This window comes from Lactuca saligna, chromosome 7 (genome assembly GCF_052625555.1).
Source record: "Lactuca saligna cultivar CGN05327 chromosome 7, ASM5262555v1, whole genome shotgun sequence".
Taxonomy (NCBI): domain Eukaryota; kingdom Viridiplantae; phylum Streptophyta; class Magnoliopsida; order Asterales; family Asteraceae; genus Lactuca; species Lactuca saligna.
The window spans coordinates 14261654-14285050 of record NC_136423.1 but is presented as its reverse complement, the minus strand read 5'-3'; the positions used below and the strand labels follow the sequence as shown (position 1 = coordinate 14285050).

At 37.6% G+C, this 23397-nt stretch overlaps 1 protein-coding gene across 1 annotated transcript; it reads right to left on the bottom strand.

Moving 5' to 3' along the window:
• Window positions 1–10877: 10877 nt before the first annotated feature.
• On the bottom strand, window positions 10878–11282 carry LOC145006681 (Stigma-specific Stig1 family protein). Its single transcript, XM_078965752.1, has one exon. It carries the CDS (start codon window positions 11280–11282, stop codon window positions 10878–10880), a length of 405 nt encoding a protein of 134 aa, XP_078821878.1.
• Window positions 11283–23397: the final 12115 nt, after the last annotated feature.

The following is a 23397-nucleotide window of genomic DNA, read 5'->3' as shown; positions in this document are numbered from 1 at the left end:
GAAAATATGGGATTTTCTAGGAACATTCAAACATGTACAAACCATTTCATTTTATTTCATATAAAAATTGTTACTAAATACTTATGAACTCACCAACTTAAATGTTGATCTACTCTTTCAAAACTACTTGTATTTCTCAGGAATTCAGTAAAACAGGTAAACAAACAGCTTTTGAAGAAGGGACGCTATGGCTTCGGTTTAGTTTCATTATGGAATCATATTGTAATTTGTTTTGAAACAAGTACCTTTCAAAAATGTAAACTTTTAAATTATATATATGATGGTTGTATTACTTACTTTACTATGCATTCAATTGTTACGATACTACATGAAGTCATCCGCCCTCGAAAGATTTCATCATTCTGGCTTGGGGTGTAACAGTAGACGACAGAGGTCGGAGGTGAGGCGACTTCAGATAAGGTTGTATTTTTTGCTTGAGGTGAAGCGAACTTGATGACTTTGTGTGTCATATGATGGGCCAAGATAACTATTGTGAGAAGGAAGACTATAAAGTTGTTTTATTGGGTGTGCAAGGAGTAACCTTTGGAGGTTCAACTATTGGGTCGGGAGCTGACCTAATGTTCAGTGCTGGAAGGGTCATTTGAGAGAAAGATGGGGGCTTATAATTATGGATGTTAGAGAATAGGCCTGACCGTGCACGATCGTTCTTCTTGTGCCTGAGGACAGAGTATTGAGATACATTTTTCAGATGGGTTCTTATAGCAGAACAAGTGGTGGGTCCTTGATGAGATGTGACCCCTCCTTTCCTTTTGGATTACGATCTGGATCGACTAGTATGTCTCACATGAGTGATCAGAAGCCATTTATTAGTCAATATCTTGTTTCCATCATTCGCAAAAAGATAATCAGAGTTGGAAGTGTCTTATTGGGCCTGTTATTCGATGAGCGATTACATGGTGATATTATGCATGGGCGGTTTGTCGGAGAGACAGACCACTATAATTTATAGGTTCGGGAGAGTCAGAACTGGTACTACATCGACAGACCACTATAAATATCCAAGATTTATCAAGCTATTGGCCAAGTTCCAAACATTAAACCCTCCATAGAGCTTTGTTTTGGCAGTTTAAGCCCTAGGTGCCATACATGGACGTAAAGCTTGTAGCTTTACATTGTATTTCATCATTGGGAGGCTTGATCTAGAGTTTGGGGTATTAGTTATGCCTTAAATCATCTAACTGAGAAAATAGACTTAAGGGACTCGACGAGTTGATGAGACAACTCGACGAGTCGGTTAGGGTTTTCCCTGATGGTTGGACGCATTACAGACTCGGCGAGTTGGTGAGATAACTCGGCGGGTTGAGAGGGTTTTAGCCGTCTTTGGATTTAGAGTGGACTCGACGATTTGATGAGACAAATCGACGAGTAGGTGGGGTTTCCTGTTCTTCTAGACACTGCATGGACTCGATGAGTTAGCTAGCAAGTCGGCGAGTAGAACCGGGTTTTTACGATTTACTGAGTTCTGAGGGACTCGATGAGTTCATGAGTTGTACTCGACGAGTTGAGACTGATGGGTTTTATGCATAAGAAACATTCCTATGTGCTCATACAAAATCCTAATGCTTGGATCTAGGTTTCACTATTGAACATGCTTTGATTCCAAGACTTACAAACCCTAATCTAGCATATTGACAACAAAATTAACATATAGAATCAGATCTAGATGTTTACCTCTTCAAGAGTTGGATTAGATCTTCTCTTTCTTCTTCTTTTGAGCCTAGAGTCATAAATGCAACTCCTCTAATGGTTCACAAACCCCACAAGCAAGAAGGCAATATCAGAGAGGGAGAGAGAGGCTAGAAATCGGCCTAGGATACTCTTAGAATCAAGTGGTAGCCGAATTCAAAGCCCTAGGGGTCATATTTATACTTACAGGTTACTAGGGTTTCAATCTAAACCCTAATGGACAGCTTAGCCACCAAGCAGCCCATGGAACCTTCTGGAATAAGGCCCTTGGATGAAAATATGATGGTTACCCATCATAATTTCATTCCCCCTTAAGCCCATTAGGTTTCCTTAACCAAAAACTCAACTATCATACATTTGACAGTTTATACCCTTTTATTTAATTAATCTCTTTTGACCACAAAATTAATTCTCATTTAATTTATGACCAATACTAATTAAATAAATATGATTTCTCCTTTAATATATTACTCTTATAATATATTAATTAACCATAATACTCTCTCTTTCTCCTTAAATTACCTTGTCAAGTTGCTTTGGAGAAGGCAACCCAAAAGGACCATGCACAACCGGGTCAAGTACATACCAAATATAGTTACGGGCTTAGACACTATTCCAACAGTCTCCCACTTGGATAAGTCTAGTAACTATATCTCACATATGACTTCAGAATCCGATTAGCAATCGTAGCTCTTATTCTTCGCTGTCAACTCTGATCAACTTGTCCTTTAGATAAGGGATCGTATAATCCTCTGTTCTGGATATCATGCTGACAATGCTTATTGTCCAACAAAAATTCCTTGATTTCCGATTTGTTTGACATAGAATTTAGTTGAACACATCAAATTCATTCTGACCAGGCCCGGCACATAAGTCAAACCAAATCATCAAGTGGCCGATATATCAATTTTATTCTCATAGAATAAAAGGAACAGATCAACTTCGACTCATATACATCTATTATTTACTAATGGATCACACACAATAATGTGCTTTATAACATCAAGTTACTGATGCATTTACACATTATCAATGTATAACCAATCAGCACACAACAACCATATCTCTAAGTTTTAAGACTATATGATGTTATCGCTTTGCGATCACTTAAGATAAAACACCACCAAGTGATACAGCAAACTCGGGTTTAATCCAATGCTCAACTCATATTCATAAGCACTCATGAACTTTGTAGCAAACCTTTGCTATGTCTAAGACCTTTTAGACAACCTACAACCAATTCATGACAGTCTTGATTCATATCTACTTCCAAAATACGACCAACTGTGGACCTTTTTGAATAATCATATCATTCAGGAAGTCAAAACATGCAAAATGGAAACAATAGATAAATAACCAACATAAGATAGTAGCTTTACTCATAAATAACACAATTTATTTATTCATCGAATGTCAAGTACAAACTATCTATTACACATTTCCTATCTAATCCAAACTTGTATCATCCTTCAGCCCAATGCTCCTAGCGTGCTGCAAGTGTTTGACCCTACTCAGTCCCTTTGTAAGGGGATCTGCTGGGTTCTCTTCTGATGATACCCTCTTCACAACGAGGAGTCCCTCTTCTACCCGATGTCTGATGAAATTGTATTTTCTGTCAATATGTCGAGATCTGCCATGATCTCTCGGTTCCTTGGTCAAGGGAACCGCTCCTTCATTATCACATAAAATTTCCATCGGCTCCTTTATGGATGGCACAACTCCAAGGTCTGCAATGAAGTTTTTCAACCATATAGCCTCCTTTAACGCTTCGCTTGCCGCAATATATTCTGATTCGCACGTTGAATCAGCTACAGTCTCTTGCTTGGAACTTTTCCAAGTCACTGCTCCTCCATTTAGGGTAAAGACCCCGCCTGACTGCGATTGGAAGTTATCCCGATCCGTTTGAAAACTAGCGTCACTGTACCCTCGTACCCTTAAGTCATCACTCCCACCGAGGACTAGAAACCATTCCTTGGTCCTCCGAAGGTACTTAAGAATATTCTTAACTGCAATCCAATGAGCTCTACCAGGATTCCCTTGATATCTGCTGACCATGCTCAAAGCGAAGGCCACATCAGGGCGAGTGCAGGTCATAGCGTACATGATAGAGCCTACTGCGGAAGCGTAAGGTACTCGGCTCATATCGGCTATCTCTGTCTCTGTACTCGGGCTCTGAGTCTTACTCAGCTTGGTATTGCTTTGGATTGGCAACTCCCCTTTCTTGGAATTTTCCATACTAAAACGCTTTAGTACCTTTTCCAAGTATGTATCCTGACTGAGTCCTATCAGTCTCTTTTCCCTGTTTCTTACTATTCTTATTCCCAGAATATAAGCAGCCCCTTCGAGGTCCTTCATAGCGAAACATTTCCCAAGCCAGGACTTGACCTCCTGCAAGGTTGGGACATCGTTTCCTATGAGTAGTATGTCGTCGACATACAATACGAGGAAGCTTACTATACTCCCACTGGCTTTGACATACACACAAGATTCATCTTCGCTTCGCAGAAAGCCAAACTCTTTAACCTTCTCGTCAAAACAAAGGTTCCATCTGCGAGATGCTTGTTTCAATCCATAAATGGATTTCTCAAGCTTGCATGCTCTATTTGGATGCTTCGCATCGACAAAACCCTCTGGCTGATTCATGTAGACATCCTCAGCCAACTTTCCATTAAGGAAAGCGGTTTTCACGTCCATCTGCCATATTTCATAATCATGAAACGCATCTATGGCAAGCATCACCCTAATAGACTTTATCTTCGCAACTGGTGAGAAGGTCTCATCATAGTCAACTCCGGGAGTTTGAGTAAAGCCCTTCACAACTAATCGCGCTTTATAAGTATGCACTTTCCCATCCATATCTGTCTTCTTCTTGAAGATCCACTTGCACCTGACTATCTTACGACTTGGTACATTATCAACCAAATTCCAAACTTGGTTGTCGTACATGGACTGAATCTCGCTGTCCATAGCCTCTTTCCATTTTGTAGACTCCGGGCCTGCCATGGCTTCCTTATAGCTGCTAGGTTCATCCAAATTTACTAGTGTACTATCACTAATAAATGTATCCCCTTCAGTAGTAATATGAAAACCATAATACTGGGGTGGAACACTAGCCCTAGTGGAATGTTGAAGAGGTAAGGACTCGTCAACAGGTTCAATAGGAGTTTCCTCCTCAAGTTGAGTGCCAGTGTCAGAGGTTCCTTCATCGCTTTGATCTTGAATTTCTTCAAGTTCAATTTGCCTCCCACTGTCTTCTTGGTCTATCAATTCCCTTTCTCGGAAAACTCCTCTTCTAGCAACGAAGACAACATTGTCACTCGGTCTATAGAAAAGGTAGCCAAAAGACTTCTGCGGATAGCCGATGAAATAACACTTCTCACTACGAGGTTCTAGTTTGTCGTGAGTCCCTCATCTTATGAAAGCCTCGCAACCCCAAACCTTGATATGTGCCAACGAGGGAGCCTTCCCTGTCCACATCTCGTGAGGAGTCTTGGAAACCTTCTTGGTGGGAACTAAGTTAAGTATGTGGGCGGCAGTCTCTAAGGCATACCCCCCGAAAGCTATTGGTAACGAAGTTCGACTCATCATAGAACGAACCATGTCCAACAAGGTTCGATTACGTCTCTCAGCCACACCATTCAATTGTGGCGTCCTCGGAGGAGTCAATTGCGAAACGATTCCACATTCTTTTAGATAGTCGTGAAACTCAAGACTTAGGTACTCTCCTCCTCGGTCTGACCGAAGCATCTTGATTTTCCTGCCCAGCTGATTCTCCACTTCATTCTTAAACTCTTTGAACTTTTCAAAGGTTTCTGACTTTTGCTTGATCAAGTAGATATATCCATATCTGCTATAATCATCTGTAAAAGTCACGTAGAAGGGGCAAGCATCCCTTGTGGTGGATCTAAAGGGCCCACATACATCGGTGTGTATGAGATCCAATAAACCCTCACCCCTTTCACAAGTGCCAGTAAAGGGTGACTTGGTCATCTTCCCAAGTAAACAAGACTCACACGTGTCATTTTCCCTAAGTTCGAATGACTCCAACACTCCATCCTTTTGGAGTTGGGCTATGCGTTTCTTGTTGACATGGCCAAGGCGACAATGCCACAAGCATGCTTTGTCTAGACTAGTAGACGAATCAATATTCAAAACATTATTTCCAAAATTATCAACAATCATCACAGATTCATAAATCCCATTACAAGGTAATGCATTGAAATAAAAGACACCATTCAAATAAACGTTAATAGAACCATTACTATTATCAAAAGAATATCTGAAACCTTGTCTAAACAACCTGTGAAAAGAAATAATGTTTCTTGCCATATCTGGCGAATAACAGCAATTTTCTAAATGTATTCCTAACCCATTACTCAACACTAAATAATAAACACCGACTTTGGTCACAGGTGACGATCTTCTGTTTCCCATAATCAGGTTCATCTTCCTATGTTCCATCTCCCTACTTCTTTTTAGGCCCTGCATATCAGAACAAATGTGGTAACCACACCCTGTATCAAGAACCCATGAAGTAGCAAATGATGAGTTATTAGATTTAATAGAATACATACCTGCAAATGTGGGCTTGATCTTCCCATCTCTTATGTCCTGCAGATATTGTGGGCAACTTCGCTTCCAGTGGCCCTTTCAGTGGCAATAGAAGCACTCTGCTTCTTTTGGATCGGAAGAGGGTTTAGTAGGGCCAGCTTTGGTCCCACTTGAGGACGAACCATCACGGGGCTTCCCCTTATGGTGGCTCTTACATGGAGCCTTCCTCTTTTTACCCTTTCCTTGACCTATTGCCATTACAGGAGCGGCCACAGTAGGGGACGGTGCAACGGATTTGTCTTTGAGGCTGCTCTCAGTAGTCCTCAAGAGTCCTTGGAGCTTGCTCAAGGAGACCTCCTCTTTGTTCATATGGTAGGTCATCCTAAACTGATTGTAGCAGGAGGGCAAGGAGTGGAGGATTATGTCGATAGCCAAATCCTTGTCAAACTTAACATTAAGTTTGAGAAGACGATCAACATACCTCTGCATTTTCTGCAAATGAGAGGTTAGGGATTCTCCACTCCCCATCTTAGCGGTGATCATGTTAGTAATGATCTCATAGCGCTCTTGCCTCGCGCTCTGGTGATACCTGTCCAGCAAATCCTGATGCATTTCATATGGATACATGTCCTCATAGGACTTTTGGAGTTCGAGGTTCATGGTGGCCAGCATGATGCAGTGTACTTTCGTGGCATCACGCTCGTGGGCCTCAAAGGCGGCCAATTCCTCGGGAGTAGCAACATATGGGATGATCTTCTCAAGCTTTTCATCGAGGATATATTCCTTGTCCTCGTAGCGTGTGATCATGCGAATATACCTCATCCACTCGTTGAAGTTTGAACCATCAAATGTCACTTTCTGACACAAGTTCATCAATGAGAATGACCCAGAAGCGTTGTTGTTGTTGTTTGCAGACATCTGAAAAAGAAAGGAACAAAGTTTGATTAGAAATGAATCCCTAATTAAACACCTAAATGTGAAATTAGGGCTAGGATCCAACAACATTATTTACAACTTAGAAAGGGATTCCGTACTTTAAAAGTAAATAATTTGAAGGTAAGTGAATGACGATTCACTAATTCTCACCATGAAAAACGAAAAAGCAATTTAGGTTTTAAATGTATTGAAAACTCCTAGATCTTTGAGATTCATTGAACTTTTCAATGGCATGTTTAAATCTCGATATGCATTTCAAATTTGCAACTGGGATGCCGAGGATCGCAAACAAATTTGTGAATAACCATGCGAATCAACGTGGTGCACTCAATGTCTTTATCACCTAATCAATGTGCCGGTAAACCACACACGCTCCATTGATCTATGACAAACATCGAGTCACCCTTCGCTACTAATGTCATCCCCAAATTGATGTGCCGGTTAACCACACGCGCTCCATCAACCTTTGACAAGGGTACAAAGTGCAATTCCATGGATTAGCATCATTTTCACAATTTACCCTAAAGTAACTAGGAATGGGAATTTGTAAAAATGTAGTTACTTTATAATTAACATTATACTTTTAATGAGGAGAGGGTTGCCCTATCCTACCCGTTCGGCTAACGATCCTCCACCAGTCAACCAAGAGGTAGGTGTGAGTGTACACCCATTAAGCGCCATTTTATAGGCAGCAACCTTATAGCCACCTTATAGACCGGCTTTGTGAATGAGGCCTACTAACGGTAAGACTAGCATTTTAAGTTATACATATATATATATATATATATATATATATATATATATATATATATATATATATATTAACTAAACTTGTAATAATATATAATAGTATAGGGTTGAATTTTAAACTTGTAAAATTCTAAGGGTTTGAAATTTAAATTACTCAAAATTAAACTTTTAATCATAAATTCAAATTTCAAAACTTAAGGCCAAGTATTGAACTTTTCAAAACATAAGGGATCAAATAACAAATAATTCAAATTAATCAATTAATTTCAAAATTATCTATATTTGACCAAATCTTAATTTTAGTCATTAGATAATTACCAAATAATTTTAAATAATCCATACTTATCACATAAACAACTAATATTAAAAGGATTTGAAATTATCTATTATTTTGGCAAGGATAAACACTTAATTAAGATAAAATTCGGATTTTAACTTTATAAAACAAATTAAGCATCAAGTCCAAGTCAAAACAGCAGCCAAAACCCAAAAATCCCTAATTCTAACGAACTGACTCGTCGAGTCAGACCTGGACTCGCCGAGTAGGGGTCAACTCGCCGAGTCCAGATACTGACTCGCCGAGTTGAGTCGGGCAGGGACCAAAAAATCGATTTTCAGCAAATAAAGCAGTTAAGCATCACATTCAACTGAAACCATTCAAGGCTCTGATACCACTGATGGGTTTTATGCATAAGAAACATTCCTATGTGCTCATACAAAACCCTAATGCTTGGATCTAGGTTTCACTATTGAACATGCTTTGATTCCAAGACTTACAAACCCTAATTTAGCATATTGACAACAAAATTAACATATAGAATCAGATCTAGATGTTTACCTCTTCAAGAGTTCGCTTAGATCTTCTCTTTCTTCTTCTTTTGAACCTAGAGTCACAATGCAACTCCTCTAATGGTTCACAAACCCCACAAGCAAGAAGCCAATATGAGAGAGGGAGAGAGAGGCTAGAAATCGGCCTAGGGTACTCTTAGAATCAAGTGGTAGCCGAATTCAAAGCCCTAGGGGTCATATTTATACTTACAGGTTACTAGGGTTTCAATCTAAACCCTAATGGACAGCTTAGCCACCAAGCAGCCCATGGAACCTTCTGGAATAAGGCCCTTGGACAAAAATATGATGGTTACCCATCATAATTTCGTTCCCCCTTAAGCCCATTAGGTTTCCTTAACCAAAAACTCAACTATCATATATTTGACAGTTTATACCCCTTTATTTAATTAATCTCTTTTAACCACTAAATTAATTCTCAATTAATTTATGACCAATACTAATTAAATAAATATGATTTCTCCTTTAATATATTACTCTTATAATATATTAATAAACCATAATACTCTCTCTTTCTCCTTAAATTACCTTGTCAAGTTGCTTTGGAGAAGGCAACCCAAAAGGACCATGCACAACCGGGTCAAGTACATACCAAATATAGTTACGGGCTTAGACACTATTTCAACAGAGATAACATGGACTGTTGACTTTAGGAGTTGGATCAATTTTGACTATTAACTTTCGTTGCCTTTAGGGTTTTGGTGAACTATGGAATTTGGAGGCAATGGAGGGGCGGAGATTAGACCAGAAGCTCGAGTGTTGGATATATTGCTTTGTTCTGTGATGTGAGTCTTCTAACTATACTTACCTTGAGTGGTAATTTGGTGTGACCGGAGGGTCTTGTGTGCTTATATTGAGTATTGTAATATCCTGCATTATGTCTTTGTGATTTATGTTTTGTATTATTTCGAGCTTTACTGTGTTAGGACCGGAGAGCCTTCCCGAGTTGTGGGACTGGAGGGTTCCACTAAGACACATTGCTGGAGGGTCTTATTTGAGATATAGCCATGAGAGGCTAATGAGATGTGTGTGGTATTTTGGGGAACTCACTAAGCTTCGTGCTGACCGTGTTGTGTGATATGTGTTTCAGGTACTCCTCAGGATCGCGGAAAAGCGCCGACTTGATTGTACACACCTATTTGAGATTATGTTTGAGGATCCTAAGGTATTATCAGTTGTTTTGTTGGCTTATGTTCTTGACAATTGATACATTGTGGTTTTGAGAAAACTTGATATTGAGTTTTATGTGATTTTAATATGAAAATTTTATTTGAAAATTTAGAGCGTTACACAGAGTGTTTGCGAAGGATTTCCGTGCCAAATCAACGAAGGGATGACGACAAATAAATGACGGAAAGCTTTTCCAAATTTAGCAACGAATTTGTCTATATTTAGTGGTAAATCCTCGCAATCAAATTATTTTACAAACCACAAGACCAATTATCGATGGAATGTCTATAGTTAACTAATAAAGATTCTCTTAATACTTTTGTCGCTATTGGATAATCGATGCTAGTTTGATCTTTTATCGGATGCTAGTACGTGAGAGTGGTTGATGGTTGATGGTGTTAGAATGGTTTGTCATGATACACTTTTTCTTTTTCTAGTAGTGCACAACCGTTTTTTGTTCTATGTATTATGATAAAATGGTATGTGAGAGTGGTTGATGGTTGATGATGTTAGAATAGTCTCTCGTGATACATTAATATATTAGGTAGAATATATTAGATCAAGCCCTCACCTTATAAATACTTCTACATTTAAGTTATGAATATATTTCGTTTTCAAAGTTTGACATTTGCTATTACAAATATCCTGCAACAAAAATAATATGAAAAATGCATCCCTAAACTTATATTAGATAAGAAAAAGTTAGCCAAGTTACTGACTTCAATATATTACATTAAAATAGGTAAATGATTTCATATAGATATATCGCTTAAGATACATTAACATTGGACACGTTATATATTTTTTTTGAACCGCAAATCTAATTACAACTTACATATCATCTAGTTACAACTTACAATAAATAAAATGAATTGGATTTGCAATATATGCATTTCACCTGGAATATTCTCTTTCTTTTATGCATAACTACACATACCATACACGCAAGAATTCCCTTTCTTGCATCTATTGTTGCATCCTCCACAATTACGCTTGTCCGCCAGAGGGTTCACGCATTTTCCCTTGCAGCAGATTTCTTGGTTCTTGCATTTCTTCCCACAAAGTCCGCAATTTTGTTTATCAGTCTTAACATTTACACATTTCTTCTTGCAACAATTTGGACCCGTGCTTCCTTTCACCCTGCAGAATCTTGGATTCTTGTTGCATTTCAGCAGGCCCCTCGATTGTTGTGCAAGGAACCGATTAGCTCCTCTTAGCGACCCATAAGTAGGAAAAACATCTTTTTCTTCATCTTCTACTAGTGTGGCAAATAGATTGATGACTAAAGCCAAGAGAATTATCAGGATTATCAAGATTTTCATGGTGTTGCATGCAGATCTAGTGAGAAATTAAGATAAAGATAAGTATGAGTATATAGTGAATGAAGATTTTGGTGGAGTGATGGATGAGACTAATATTAAACGGGGAATGTATATATAGGGTGGTAGTGTGAATGATTTTATACACTCGGAAGTCTATGGTTGAAAATATGTTATGTTTATGGATGATATTTTTGTAACAAAGACTCCATTAAAAAGATTCGACTTAAAATTTCTATGGTATTTTCTTGTTTATGAATTTTCCAAACTACATAGTAATATTATGGTATTTGTTTGTATATTGTTGTTCTAAGCTCTTATTATGGTATCTATTTGAAAACATGTAGTGTTTCTTTAGAGAAAATTAATGCTTATATAGTTAAATCACTTATTAAATGCCAATATTACAGAATTAATTAAATCACTTATTAAATGCCAATATTACAGAATTAATTAAAAAATAAAGTACGTATAATGAAATCAACATTACACGGTTTCATAATTAACTATCTTGCCGCAAGAATTCATGATTGACCAGAAATATAGTTATTGGAGCACTTGCCACTTATATTTATTTTGACTTCTAATGAGTTTCGAAAACGTAGAACAAAAGGGTTGACAAATATATTACTAGTTAGGCCAGTTATTTTAGTTATGTGGTTTACACTCGGATCGTAGAATTTGGGACAAAACTCTACCAACAGAAAAAATTAAAAAAAATGAAAAAATCCTTTGCAATAGCGACAGACTCGATGGAAGGTGAAGCCCAAATTTTATAACTACCGACGGTTTTGCGACAAGTATACAAATGTGGGTAATTCATTTGAAATTTTAGAGTTAAATGTTTTTATAAAAAAAATCAATTAATCTATCTACGGATTAGCATATGGATTAAAACGTTAAAAAGACATATAAAGATCAACGTTAATTACAATAAATAAATTGAAACATGGACTCAAGCCATGATCTAATCTGTAATTTCTGTACGACAAAATCTAAACAACTGATCAATATTAAAATAAATTTGTTGTATTAATCAAAAATAATTTTACAAGAGAAATAACATATCTTCCTACTTTTTGCTTATACAAATCATTTTATCCAATTAAATGATAACAATGACTCATATTAGTATATTTGAAATAACCCAAAAATACGGTCCAAAAAATTCGTTTTAAATCATAGTAATCCAATCATCACATAAAAACATAACTCGTAATATCTCAAAAGATCATGTCAAAACACTGTATCCAAATCATATATCAAAACGTCAGAGTAAATCCTCCCATGCTAAAACATTGTGGTGTGCGCAATGCAGTCATCCACAGCTCTTCCCTTTGCTACCGGAAGAAGCTGAAACCAAAACTGAAAACTGTAAACACAAAGCTGAGTGAGTCTCCTCAAAATACCACATACCATACACGTAACATATAACATGCTGCTAGGAGATACGGGCCTCGCCCACACTCAAGGAGATACAGGACCCTCCCCCCGCCCACACTCGACTAACTATGAGATACGGGCCTCGCCCACACTCAACTATCTATGAGATACTGGGAGGTACGGGTCTCGCCCATGCTCCTCTATCTGGAGGATATGGGTCCCCGCTCACACCCTGCTATCGAAACAAACATACAAGTATCATGCAGACAACAAGTATATTGTAATCTACTAATACATAATCATACTCAGATAATACTATGATACGAGCCCTGCCCACACTTAGCTACTAATCATAAACTAGTCCAAGATATAGGCCCTACCCATACTTAGCTACTAATAATGAACAAATCTAAGATATGAGCCCGGCCCAGACACTTAGCTACTAATCATCATATATACTCTACACGGGTTGGCTGTGGTGCCTTCGACTCGTTCCTAGTGAAGGAAACTCACCTCACAAAGCTGACAGTGTAATCTCACGGTGAGGAATCTCTCACGGCTTCTCCAACAACTTCCCAACTATCATTATCACAATAAGACTAAGTTAAAATTTGATACTCCTTCATAGGGTAAAATGACCATTTTACCCCTTATCAATGTCAACATTCTGGACAAAGTCAACGTTCTGGGTTGACTCAACTCATCGAGTTGACTGATCAACTCGCCGAGTTCTATTAATCAAAACTCCTAAAAATGCGATCCAACTCGTCGAGTCATCCCATTAACTCGCCGAGTTGTCTGACTACTCATAGTCATAATTTGGCGAATCAACTCGTCGAGTTCTACCTTAAACTGAATCGGGACAAAACGACTCAACTCGTCGAGTGCATCTCTGAACTCACCGAATTCACCAGTCTAATTAAGCCATCTTAACAGATTACGCTCCTATCCTTCATATCAAAACTCCCAACTTCATCTACATACTGGAAATGCCTTTTTAAGGCTAAAGTTTCCAAGTTTATCCGTTATTAGTCCTTCTTAATGTTATTATCTAAAACCCTAGTTTTCTAGGACATAGATCTTAGGCCAAAAGCCATAATACTCCAAACTAAAGCATATTAACATAAATATATGTAACGCCCGTAGATCCGGACTAGTCAATTAGAGATGTTAAGTGTTAAAAATGACTTTTTGATGAAAGATTATTTAGAATAAATAATCTTAACTAAGTTATAGTATATGTTACAAGGTTTCCGTGCATAAAAAGAACGCCGAAATCCGAGTTATAACGAAGAAGTTATGACCTGTCGAAGTTTCGCGACAGACACGGCACGACGCTGAATGACGTAAAAAGTGAATCTACGTTAGAATGATATTTAGCCTTAGCAATCTAAATGAAAGTCGTATAGTTCGTTAAACCATGAGCGTGCATAAAAAGAACGTCCAAATCTGACTTCGTATGAGGAAGTTATGATTTTTCTAAGTTTCGACTTAGCGGTATGCAGCCCGAATACTCGATTTGAGACCGAGCGGTTTTTAGCCAAAACAATCTAAATGAGAATCGAAGGTCTCGTTAATATGAGTAAAACGACAAAAAGATAGGCAAAAACGGACGTCGGATAAAGAAGTTATGATTTTATAACGGAATTTTTCTGTCCCGACCTACTAAAAATAAATAATAAAAATAAATTCAAAATTAGCCGACGGAGTCTAAACGAAAGTTGTAGAGCGTAGTCTCACCTACGCAGGGATATAAAGAACGTCGAAAATGGAGTTCGTATGAGAAAGATATGAATTTTTGAAGTTTATTAATTATTTTCGATATTTAATTTAATTATAAATTAACCGATATTATCCAGGGGGAGTCAGCGATCTGATCCACGTTACGCCCAGCGTAATGTGAAGTTACGCGCAATGTAATGTGAAGTTACGCCCAACGTAAATGGGCTTCAAGCCCCCTATAAAAGGGTGTCGAGGGCAACCGACTTCTTTGCTCATTTCTTCCCGTTTTCTCGCGTTTTTGCATCGTTTTTCGTGCAAGAAACATCCCGAAGCCCTGGTATCATTCCCGAGCCCCGAAGCAAGTCTCGAGGCCCCGAAGATCCCGAGAAATGCAATTCCCGAGCCGAAGCTCTATCCGCGAGATGTCCGGTTTTTGTGAAGATCTTCCAGATCTACCGAAGAATACTACATCTACAAGCCGTAGTGCTGTCCGATCATCTTTTGATCAAGTGAGTGTGTGGTTACCTTCTTCTAACACATAAATATTAAGTATTTGATATAAAATACATGCTATGTGTATAATATAAAGTTGTTTATATGTGTGGGTGTATAGTCCCTTTCATAAACACGGGTATAATACAAGTATTGTTTGAATGTAGTAACTATATGTTTGGGTGAATGTGTAGTTACTTTCTTCTAATGCATAATTATGAAGTATTTTATACGAAATACGTTCTATGTGTATATATATATTGTTGTTTATACGTGTGAGTATGTGATCACTTTCTTCAAACATATATATATATATATATATATATATATATATATATATATATATATATATATATATATTAAGTATTTGCTATGAAATACGTGTTATGTGTTTATATATTGTTGTTTATTTGAGGTGAGTCTGGAATCGATGTTTTATATAGGTATTAAATGAGTTAATATGTATATGTATTTTATATCTACAAATATGTTGGGTAGAACATGGGTAGATGAATTAGATGATGTGTGATGATAATTAGGTGATGAGAAATAGGTGATGATAATTAGGTGATGAGAAATAGGTGATGATAGAAAGGTGATGAGAAATAGATGATGATAAATAGGTGATGTGAGATGAGAGGAGATACCATAACCTTGACCGACGAGGTGGCAATTTGGCGATGTAGTCATCTACCAGAGTATAGATGGTGACCACGGACTATTCTAGATGACCCCGTGGAAACACCATCTGGCTCATAACCTGTAAGTGATGAATTACGAGTCGAGGCGATGTTGTGGCTACGTATTCATGCGATAATACTCTAACCCTTACTATGAATTACGAGTCCAGGCGATGTTGTGGCTACGTATTCATGCGATGATAGACTAACCCTTACTATGAATTACGAGTCCAGGTGATGTTGTGGCTATGTATTCATGCGATTATAGTCTAACCCTTATTATGACTTACTAGTCCAGGCGATGTTGTGACTACATATTCACGCGATGATCCTTAGGAAAAAGTCCTTAGGAACAAACATACAAGGAAATGTGATGTAAGGAGATGAGAGGTAAATACGATGTACGAGATGACCCTTAGGATAATTCCTTAGGGAAGGTAATTAAGAAATAAATGGAGATAACCGGGATGGGTAATTGGGTTGATTGTTTGATGATTTCATATATATATATATATATATATATATATATATATATATATATATATATATATATATATATATATGATATAATATTGTGGGTTGAAAACCCTATATACTCACCAGGCTCCCAAGCCTGACCCACTCAGTTTAATTGTATCACAGGATCGATACGAAGCTGCTTTGCACTGAGAGATTAAAGGAGATGTAAATCATTAGTGTAATTGAATGTAGGTTATGTTTATGATTATATGTCTGTATCGGAACATGACATCCTGAGGTTTTATTATTAAATGAAAATACATTCTCTTTGAGAAATGTTTTGATAAGTTATTATCATATCTTGTTTTGGGAATAAATTCCGCAACCGTTTTCTTTTAAAGATTACTCTGATTTATAAAACAAAGCATAAACAAATCGGTCTTTTTTGGCCGTGAAATTGGGGATGTCACAGTTGGTATCAGAGCATTAGTTTAAGCAAACTAGGAATTTGTAGGAAATTTCTAGACTTAAACTTAGAATGCTAAGTAATGATTGTGAGGAGTGTGTCTAAAATATGTTAGGTAGTACACCTAAATTGACAAAACACTAGTTTATTTTAGGAATGATGCCTAAAATGCTTTTATGTGCTAAATGTTTTGTGTGATAGCTATATTAATGCTATTATTTGTTTGGATCTATGGTCTGTTGCCGACCGGATCTGGAAACCTTATGTGTTTAGGATTCTAAGCGTATGTCTATGATATTAGAACTAGCATGTAAACGTTTCGGAGTGATAAGGATGATTTGAATATCTATCGTGAATAAAGATCTAATTTCACCTTATTCGGTGTATAGATAAAAAATGGTGAGAACAAGAAGTGGAGTTGGAAATGCTGATGAAAACAGGAATCAACCAACAGTGATTGAGCAAATACCTGTCATAGCAGCAGCACCTGAGCCGATAACAATGGCCGGTGTACAATTGATGATTCAGACGATGTTGGATCATCTTATGGATGAGACGAGACGTCTGCTTCAACAGAATCGTGAAGAACTGTTAATTCAAGTGGAGGAGCCCGAAGTGAATGAAGGGCACTCGGAAGGTGGGAACTTTAGTGGATCTATTGGTCAAGCCAACCCACCGATAGTTAGGCAAAACGACCAGAATGGAAGGAATGATGGAATGGGATGCAAGTATAAAGATTTTCTGACTTGCAAACCATCGACCTTCACTGGAAAGGAAGATCTGATCGGAGTTATGGATTGGATATCGGAAATGGAGCTAGCCTTCATGACTTGTGGCTGCAGAGGCAAGTTGCAGACTATCTATGCAGTGCTTCAGTTCCGAGGTGGAGCCATTCGATGGTGGAACACTCTAGGGAAGATCCTAAGCCCTAACGAGCCACTACAACTGTCTTGGGCAGAGTTCTTGGTGCAATTCAAGTGCAAGTTCTGCTCGGCCCAAAACCTGCTAGAGTTAGAGAACAAATTTCTGATATTGAAGAAAGGCAGCATGTCAGTGGATGAATACACTAATGCCTTCACAGACAAGATGGATTTTGCTTTGCGCATCGTCCCAAACAAACTGACAAAAGTCGACCGGTACGCAAAGGGACTCCCTTGGGAGTATGCGGTGCCAGTGCGTCAGGCACCTACTCTAGAGGCAGCTATTTGGGCTGCCAAGTCTGTTGAGAATATGATCAAGGAGAGGACTGACAGTAAGGTTGAAGTTGGCGAGAAGAGAAAGTTAGAAGTAACTTCAGGTTCTAATGAGAAAAGAAAATTCTCGAAGTTTGGAGGAGGAGGAAGGGATGAGGTAAGGTGGTGCGATAAGCGCAAGCAAAAGCACTCAGGAAAATGTGGCGCGGAGGTGACATGTTTCAAGTGTGGAAAGCATGGACACTACACCGATGAATATATTTTCAACAAAAAGGTGTGTTACGAATGTAACGAAGAGGGGCACTTCAAGCAAGACTACCCAAGGAAAAATCAAGCAGCAAGGCTAGAAGCCCCGCCAAAGCTAAAGGCAAGAGCATTATGATCCTTGATGAAGCAGATGGCAATGCAAGGAATCAGGAATAAGGATCTTATATCTAAAGATCAAGTTATAAAGTAGCGATATGAAAAGTATCATGTATGTAGCCTATTAGAGGCATAGTATAGGGTGAACTTGAACTTTTGTGTAATAGTTTCAAGGAATTAATATAAACCCTAGTTTTGCTAACTGATGTGTTGAATGATTGTCTGATTTTCTTGTATGGTGACTTGGTCGACTGCGGGACAATACTTGGGATGAGTATGAGTAGGTTTGAAAGATAGTAGATGCATATACTACCGGAGCACAAGACTCGCACTTGGATCAGGGAAAGTCACAAGGTTACCAAGAAGCTAGTAATTGATCCATTTTGTTCAAGTGTGTCATTACTATTGTTTCGGTAATGACTAGTAAGATGGTTCTTGTTCCGACCCTAGTGGTCATGTTTAAATTTGAGTTCGACTACGAGGAGTATGTTACGTAGTCTAGAGGACCAAGTTAGATGTAACATCTGACTTAAGTCAGAAGGTTGAAGTTAATGCGATTGATAGTGTCGCGCTCGTTGTTAAAAGAAGTTTGTAGGTAGAAATGCTACATGCTGAAATGTGATTATATCAGATTAGAATATGAAGAAATGTATATTCCATCCTGGAATTTAACTTCATTAAAGGCCGACTTTAAGCGTCGCATCGTGCGATGAGAGGTCAATAGAGCACGACCCATCGATTTGTTACAATAGATAAATCAAAGTAATTATCTCGAGAAGAAGAAGGAGTCCACAATAAGGACTTATTTGGTAACTTGAAGGTTACGATTGAAAGTACAACATAGTACGATAAGCAAATGCAAGATTAGGCATCTTCTGCGGTCAAGAAAGCCATAGAATTAAATACTCTTTCGAGGAAACATAGAAGTTACGGTTATTACCTAGGATGAATAAATAACGTGTGGAATCATTATTCAAGTCCTATTTCTTTGATGATTCCAGGACGTAATCAACCTAGGGGGGAGATAATTGTAACGCCCGAAGATCCAGACTAGTCAATTAGAGACGTTAAGCGTCAAAAATGACTTTTTGATGAAAGATTATTTAGAATAAATAATCTTAACTAAGTTATAGTATATGTTACAAGGTTTCCGTGCATATAAAGAACGCCGAAATCCGAGTTATAACGAAGAAGTTATGACCTGTCGAAGTTTCGCGACAGACACGACACGACGCTGAATGACGTAAAAAGTGAATTTACGTTAGAGTTATATTTAGCCTTAGCAATCTAAACGAAAGTCGTAGAGTTCGTTAAACCATGAGCGTGCATAAAAAGAACGTCCAAATCTGACTTCGTATGAGGAAGTTATGATTTTTCTAAGTTTCGACTTAGCGGTATGCAGCCCGAATACTCGATTTGAGACCGAGTGGTTTTTAGCTAAAACAATCTAAACGAGAATCGAAGGTCTCGTTAATATGAGTAAATGATAAAAAGATAGGCGGAAACGGACGTTGGATAAAGAAGTTATGATTTTATAACGAAATTTTCCTGTCCCGGCCTACTAAAAATAAATAAGAAATATAAATTCAAAATTAGCCGACGGAGTCTAAACGAAAGTTGTAGAGCGTAGACTTACCTACATGGGGATATAAAGAACGTCGAAAACGGAGTTCGTATGAGGAAGATATGAATTTTTGCAGTTTATTAAATATTTTCGAAATTTAATTTAATTATAAATTAACCGATATTATCCATGGGGGGAGTCAGCGATCTGATCCACGTTACGCCCAGTGTAATGTGAAGTTACGCCCAGCGTAAATGGGCTTCCAGCCCCTATAAAAGGGTGTTGAGGGCAACCGACTTCTTTGCTCATTTCTTCCCGTTTTCTCGCGTTTTTGCATCGTTTTTCGTGCAAGAAACATCCCGAAGCCCCGGTATCATTCCCGAGCCCCGAAGCAAGTCTCGAGGCCCCAAAGATCCCGAGAAGTGCAATTCCCGAGCCGAAGCTCTGTCCGCGAGAAGTCCGGTTTTTGTGAAGATCTTCCAGATCTACCGAAGAATACTACTTCTACAAGTCGTAGTACTGTCCGATTATCTTCTGATCAAGTGAGTGTGTGGTTACTTTCTTCTAACACATAAATATTAAGTATTTGATATAAAATACATGCTATGTGTATAATATAAAGTTGTTTATATGTGTGGGTGTATAGTCCCTTTCATAAACACGGGTATAATACAAGTATTGTTTGAATGTATTAACTATATGTTTGGGTGAATGTGTAGTTATTTTCTTCTAACGTATAATTATGAAGTATTTTATATGAAATACGTGCTATGTGTATATATATTGTTGTTTATACATGTGAGTATGTGATCACTTATATATTAAGTATTTGCTATGAAATACGTGCTATGTGTTTATATATTGTTGTTTATTTTAGGTGTGTCTGGAATGGATGTTTTATATAGGTATTAAATGAGTTAATATGTATATGTATTTTATATCTACAAATATGTTAGGTAGAACATGGGTAGATGAATTAGATGATGTGTGATGATAATTAGGTGATGAGAAATAGGAGATGATAATTAGGTGATGCGAAATAGGTGATGATAATTGGTGATGATAGAAAGGTGATGAGAAATAGGTGATGATAAATAGGTGATGTGAGATGAGAGGAGATACCATAACCTTGACCGACGAGGTGGCAATTTGGTGATGTAGTCATCTACCAGAGTATAGATGGCGACCACAGACTATTCTAGATGACCCCGTGGAAACACCAGCAGGCTCATAACCTGTAGGTGATGAATTACGAGTCGAGGCGATGTTGTGGCTATGTATTCATGCGATGATACTCTAACCCTTACTATGAATTACGAGTCCAGGTGATGTTGTGGCTACGTATTCATGCGATGATAGACTAACCCTTACTATGAATTACGAGTCCAGGCGATGTTGTGGCTATGTATTCATGCGATGATAGTCTAACCCTTATTATGAGTTACTAGTCCAGGCAATGTTGTGACTACGTATTCATGCGATTATCCTTAGGAAAAAGTCCTTAGGAACAAACATACAAGGAAATGTGATGTAAGGAGATGAGAGGTAAATACGATGTAGGAGATGACCCTTAGGATAATTCCTTAGGGAAGGTACTTAAGAAATAAATGGAGATAACGGGGATGGGTAATTGGGTTGATTGTTTGATGATTTAATATATATATATATATATATATATATATATATATATATATATATATATATATATATATATATATGATATAATATTGTGGGTTGAAAACCTATATGCTCACTTGGCTCCCAAGCCTGACCCACTCAGTTTAATTGTATCACAAGTATCGATACGAAGCTGCTTTGCACTAAGAGATTAAAGGAGATGTAAATCATTAGTGTAATTGAATGTAAGTTCTGTTTATGCTTATATGTCTGTATCGGAACATGACATCCTGAGGTTTTATTATTAAATAAAAATACATTCTCTTTGAGAAATGTTTTGATAAGTTATTATCATATCTTGTTTTGGGAACAAATTTCGCAACCATTTTCTTTAAAAGATTACTCTGATTTATAAAACAAAGCATAAACAAATCGGTCTTTTCTGGCCGTGAAATTGGGGATGTCACAATATAGGCCTTAGACATCATTTTAACATGTAAAGCGCCTAACTTTCCTTCCATGCATGGACTTTTGGGGCTTAAAAGGCCATGATAACACCTTAAAGCTTGCATGGGGCTTCCATGTTCATAACGTTTGCACATTTATGCCATGAAACCACTTCTAGACCCCAGATCTGAAAGGTAGATCACTTGGGATGTCCATATCCCTAGGACTGAGCTTGTTGGACCAAAAACCCCATGAAATGATATGAAGGAGATCTAACAAGCTACTAAGTAATGTTAAGGCTTGCTTACCAGAAAATGAAGAAGATGAAATTATGTTCTTAGATCTACAATCTTCTCCTGGAAGCATCTAGCTTCTTCTTCTTCTACAAGCTTCAAATCACACAAAGTTCACTAAAAATTGCTCACAAGCTCACACAAGGCTCTAGGGTTTCGTGGATAAGGGTTTTGGACTTGGAAGCTGGAAAGAGGCCATAAAGTGGGGATTAAGATGCTTAAAAATGGTGCAAAACCCCGAAATTAGGGTTTCATCCTGACTGCCCTACTCGTCGAGTTGACGCTCTCAACTCGTCGAGTAGGCGACTTAAATCCCGCATCCAATCTTGTTTCTACTTGACGAGTTTGTGGCTCCCTACTTGTCGAGTAGCTCTACAAAAAAGAGTAAATTATAATTAAATGTGTATCAAGAATTAGACGTTACAATATTAAAAGAGCATTAAATGTTACACGTTATTTTTTTTTAAATAGGAAGAACGATTTGTAGGATGAAAAAGTAGAAGGATATTTAATTTTTCATTTTACAATGACAGGAATAAATGATGTTTATAAGAGTTTAAAGCCAAAAACATTTACTCTTATTTTCGTATACAACAAAAAATATATATATTTGCATTAATTATAAAATATAATTGTTAGGATTTATTAAGTTCCCAAATAAACTGAATACAAAGTGGGGTCATAACCAAACATAATTCCAATATATTCATATATTCAAGATATAACAAATAAATACAAAATAAATGTAAATTAAAAAATTATAACAAGAACAATACTAATATCTCAAGTGGCATAGCTACACATCCCATGCACGCACACATTCCCTTTGGTGCATTTGTTACCACAACTCCCGCAATGCTTTTTATCCGATCTTAGGTTCACACACTTCCCTTTGCAACAAATTTCTGAATATTTACATTTTTTCCCGCACCACCCGCAATTCATATTGTCGGTCATCACATTAACACATTTCTTCTTGCAACAATCAGGGCCTGGACTTCCCTTTGCCCTACAAATTCTAGGGTTTTTGTTGCATGTTATTTTGGTGGCTTGTGGTTTTTGGGCAAGAAAACGACTAGTCCTTAGAAAGACTTGTTGCTCGGGTTCTAATGTTGCGGTTTCCATGTTTTTGGTATCCAGATTTTCATCATCAATGATCAACAATTCATCTTTGGTTGCTTGTATCACGAACACCAAAGTAAGAAGCAAGACCATCTTTATTATTAACTTTGCATGATTCATCTTGTCGTTGCAAGTTTAGGGATATTGGGGTTTGATAATCAATTGGGATGAGGTTGATGGAGTACTAACGAATGGTATTTATAGGCACTTATGAGCATTGAAATAAACATATAGGCCAAATTTCTTCATAAATGTGTACATATATGTAGTGGGGTGGTCATATTTCTAAAGCTACAATGAAAGTTAGGTTCGTGTAG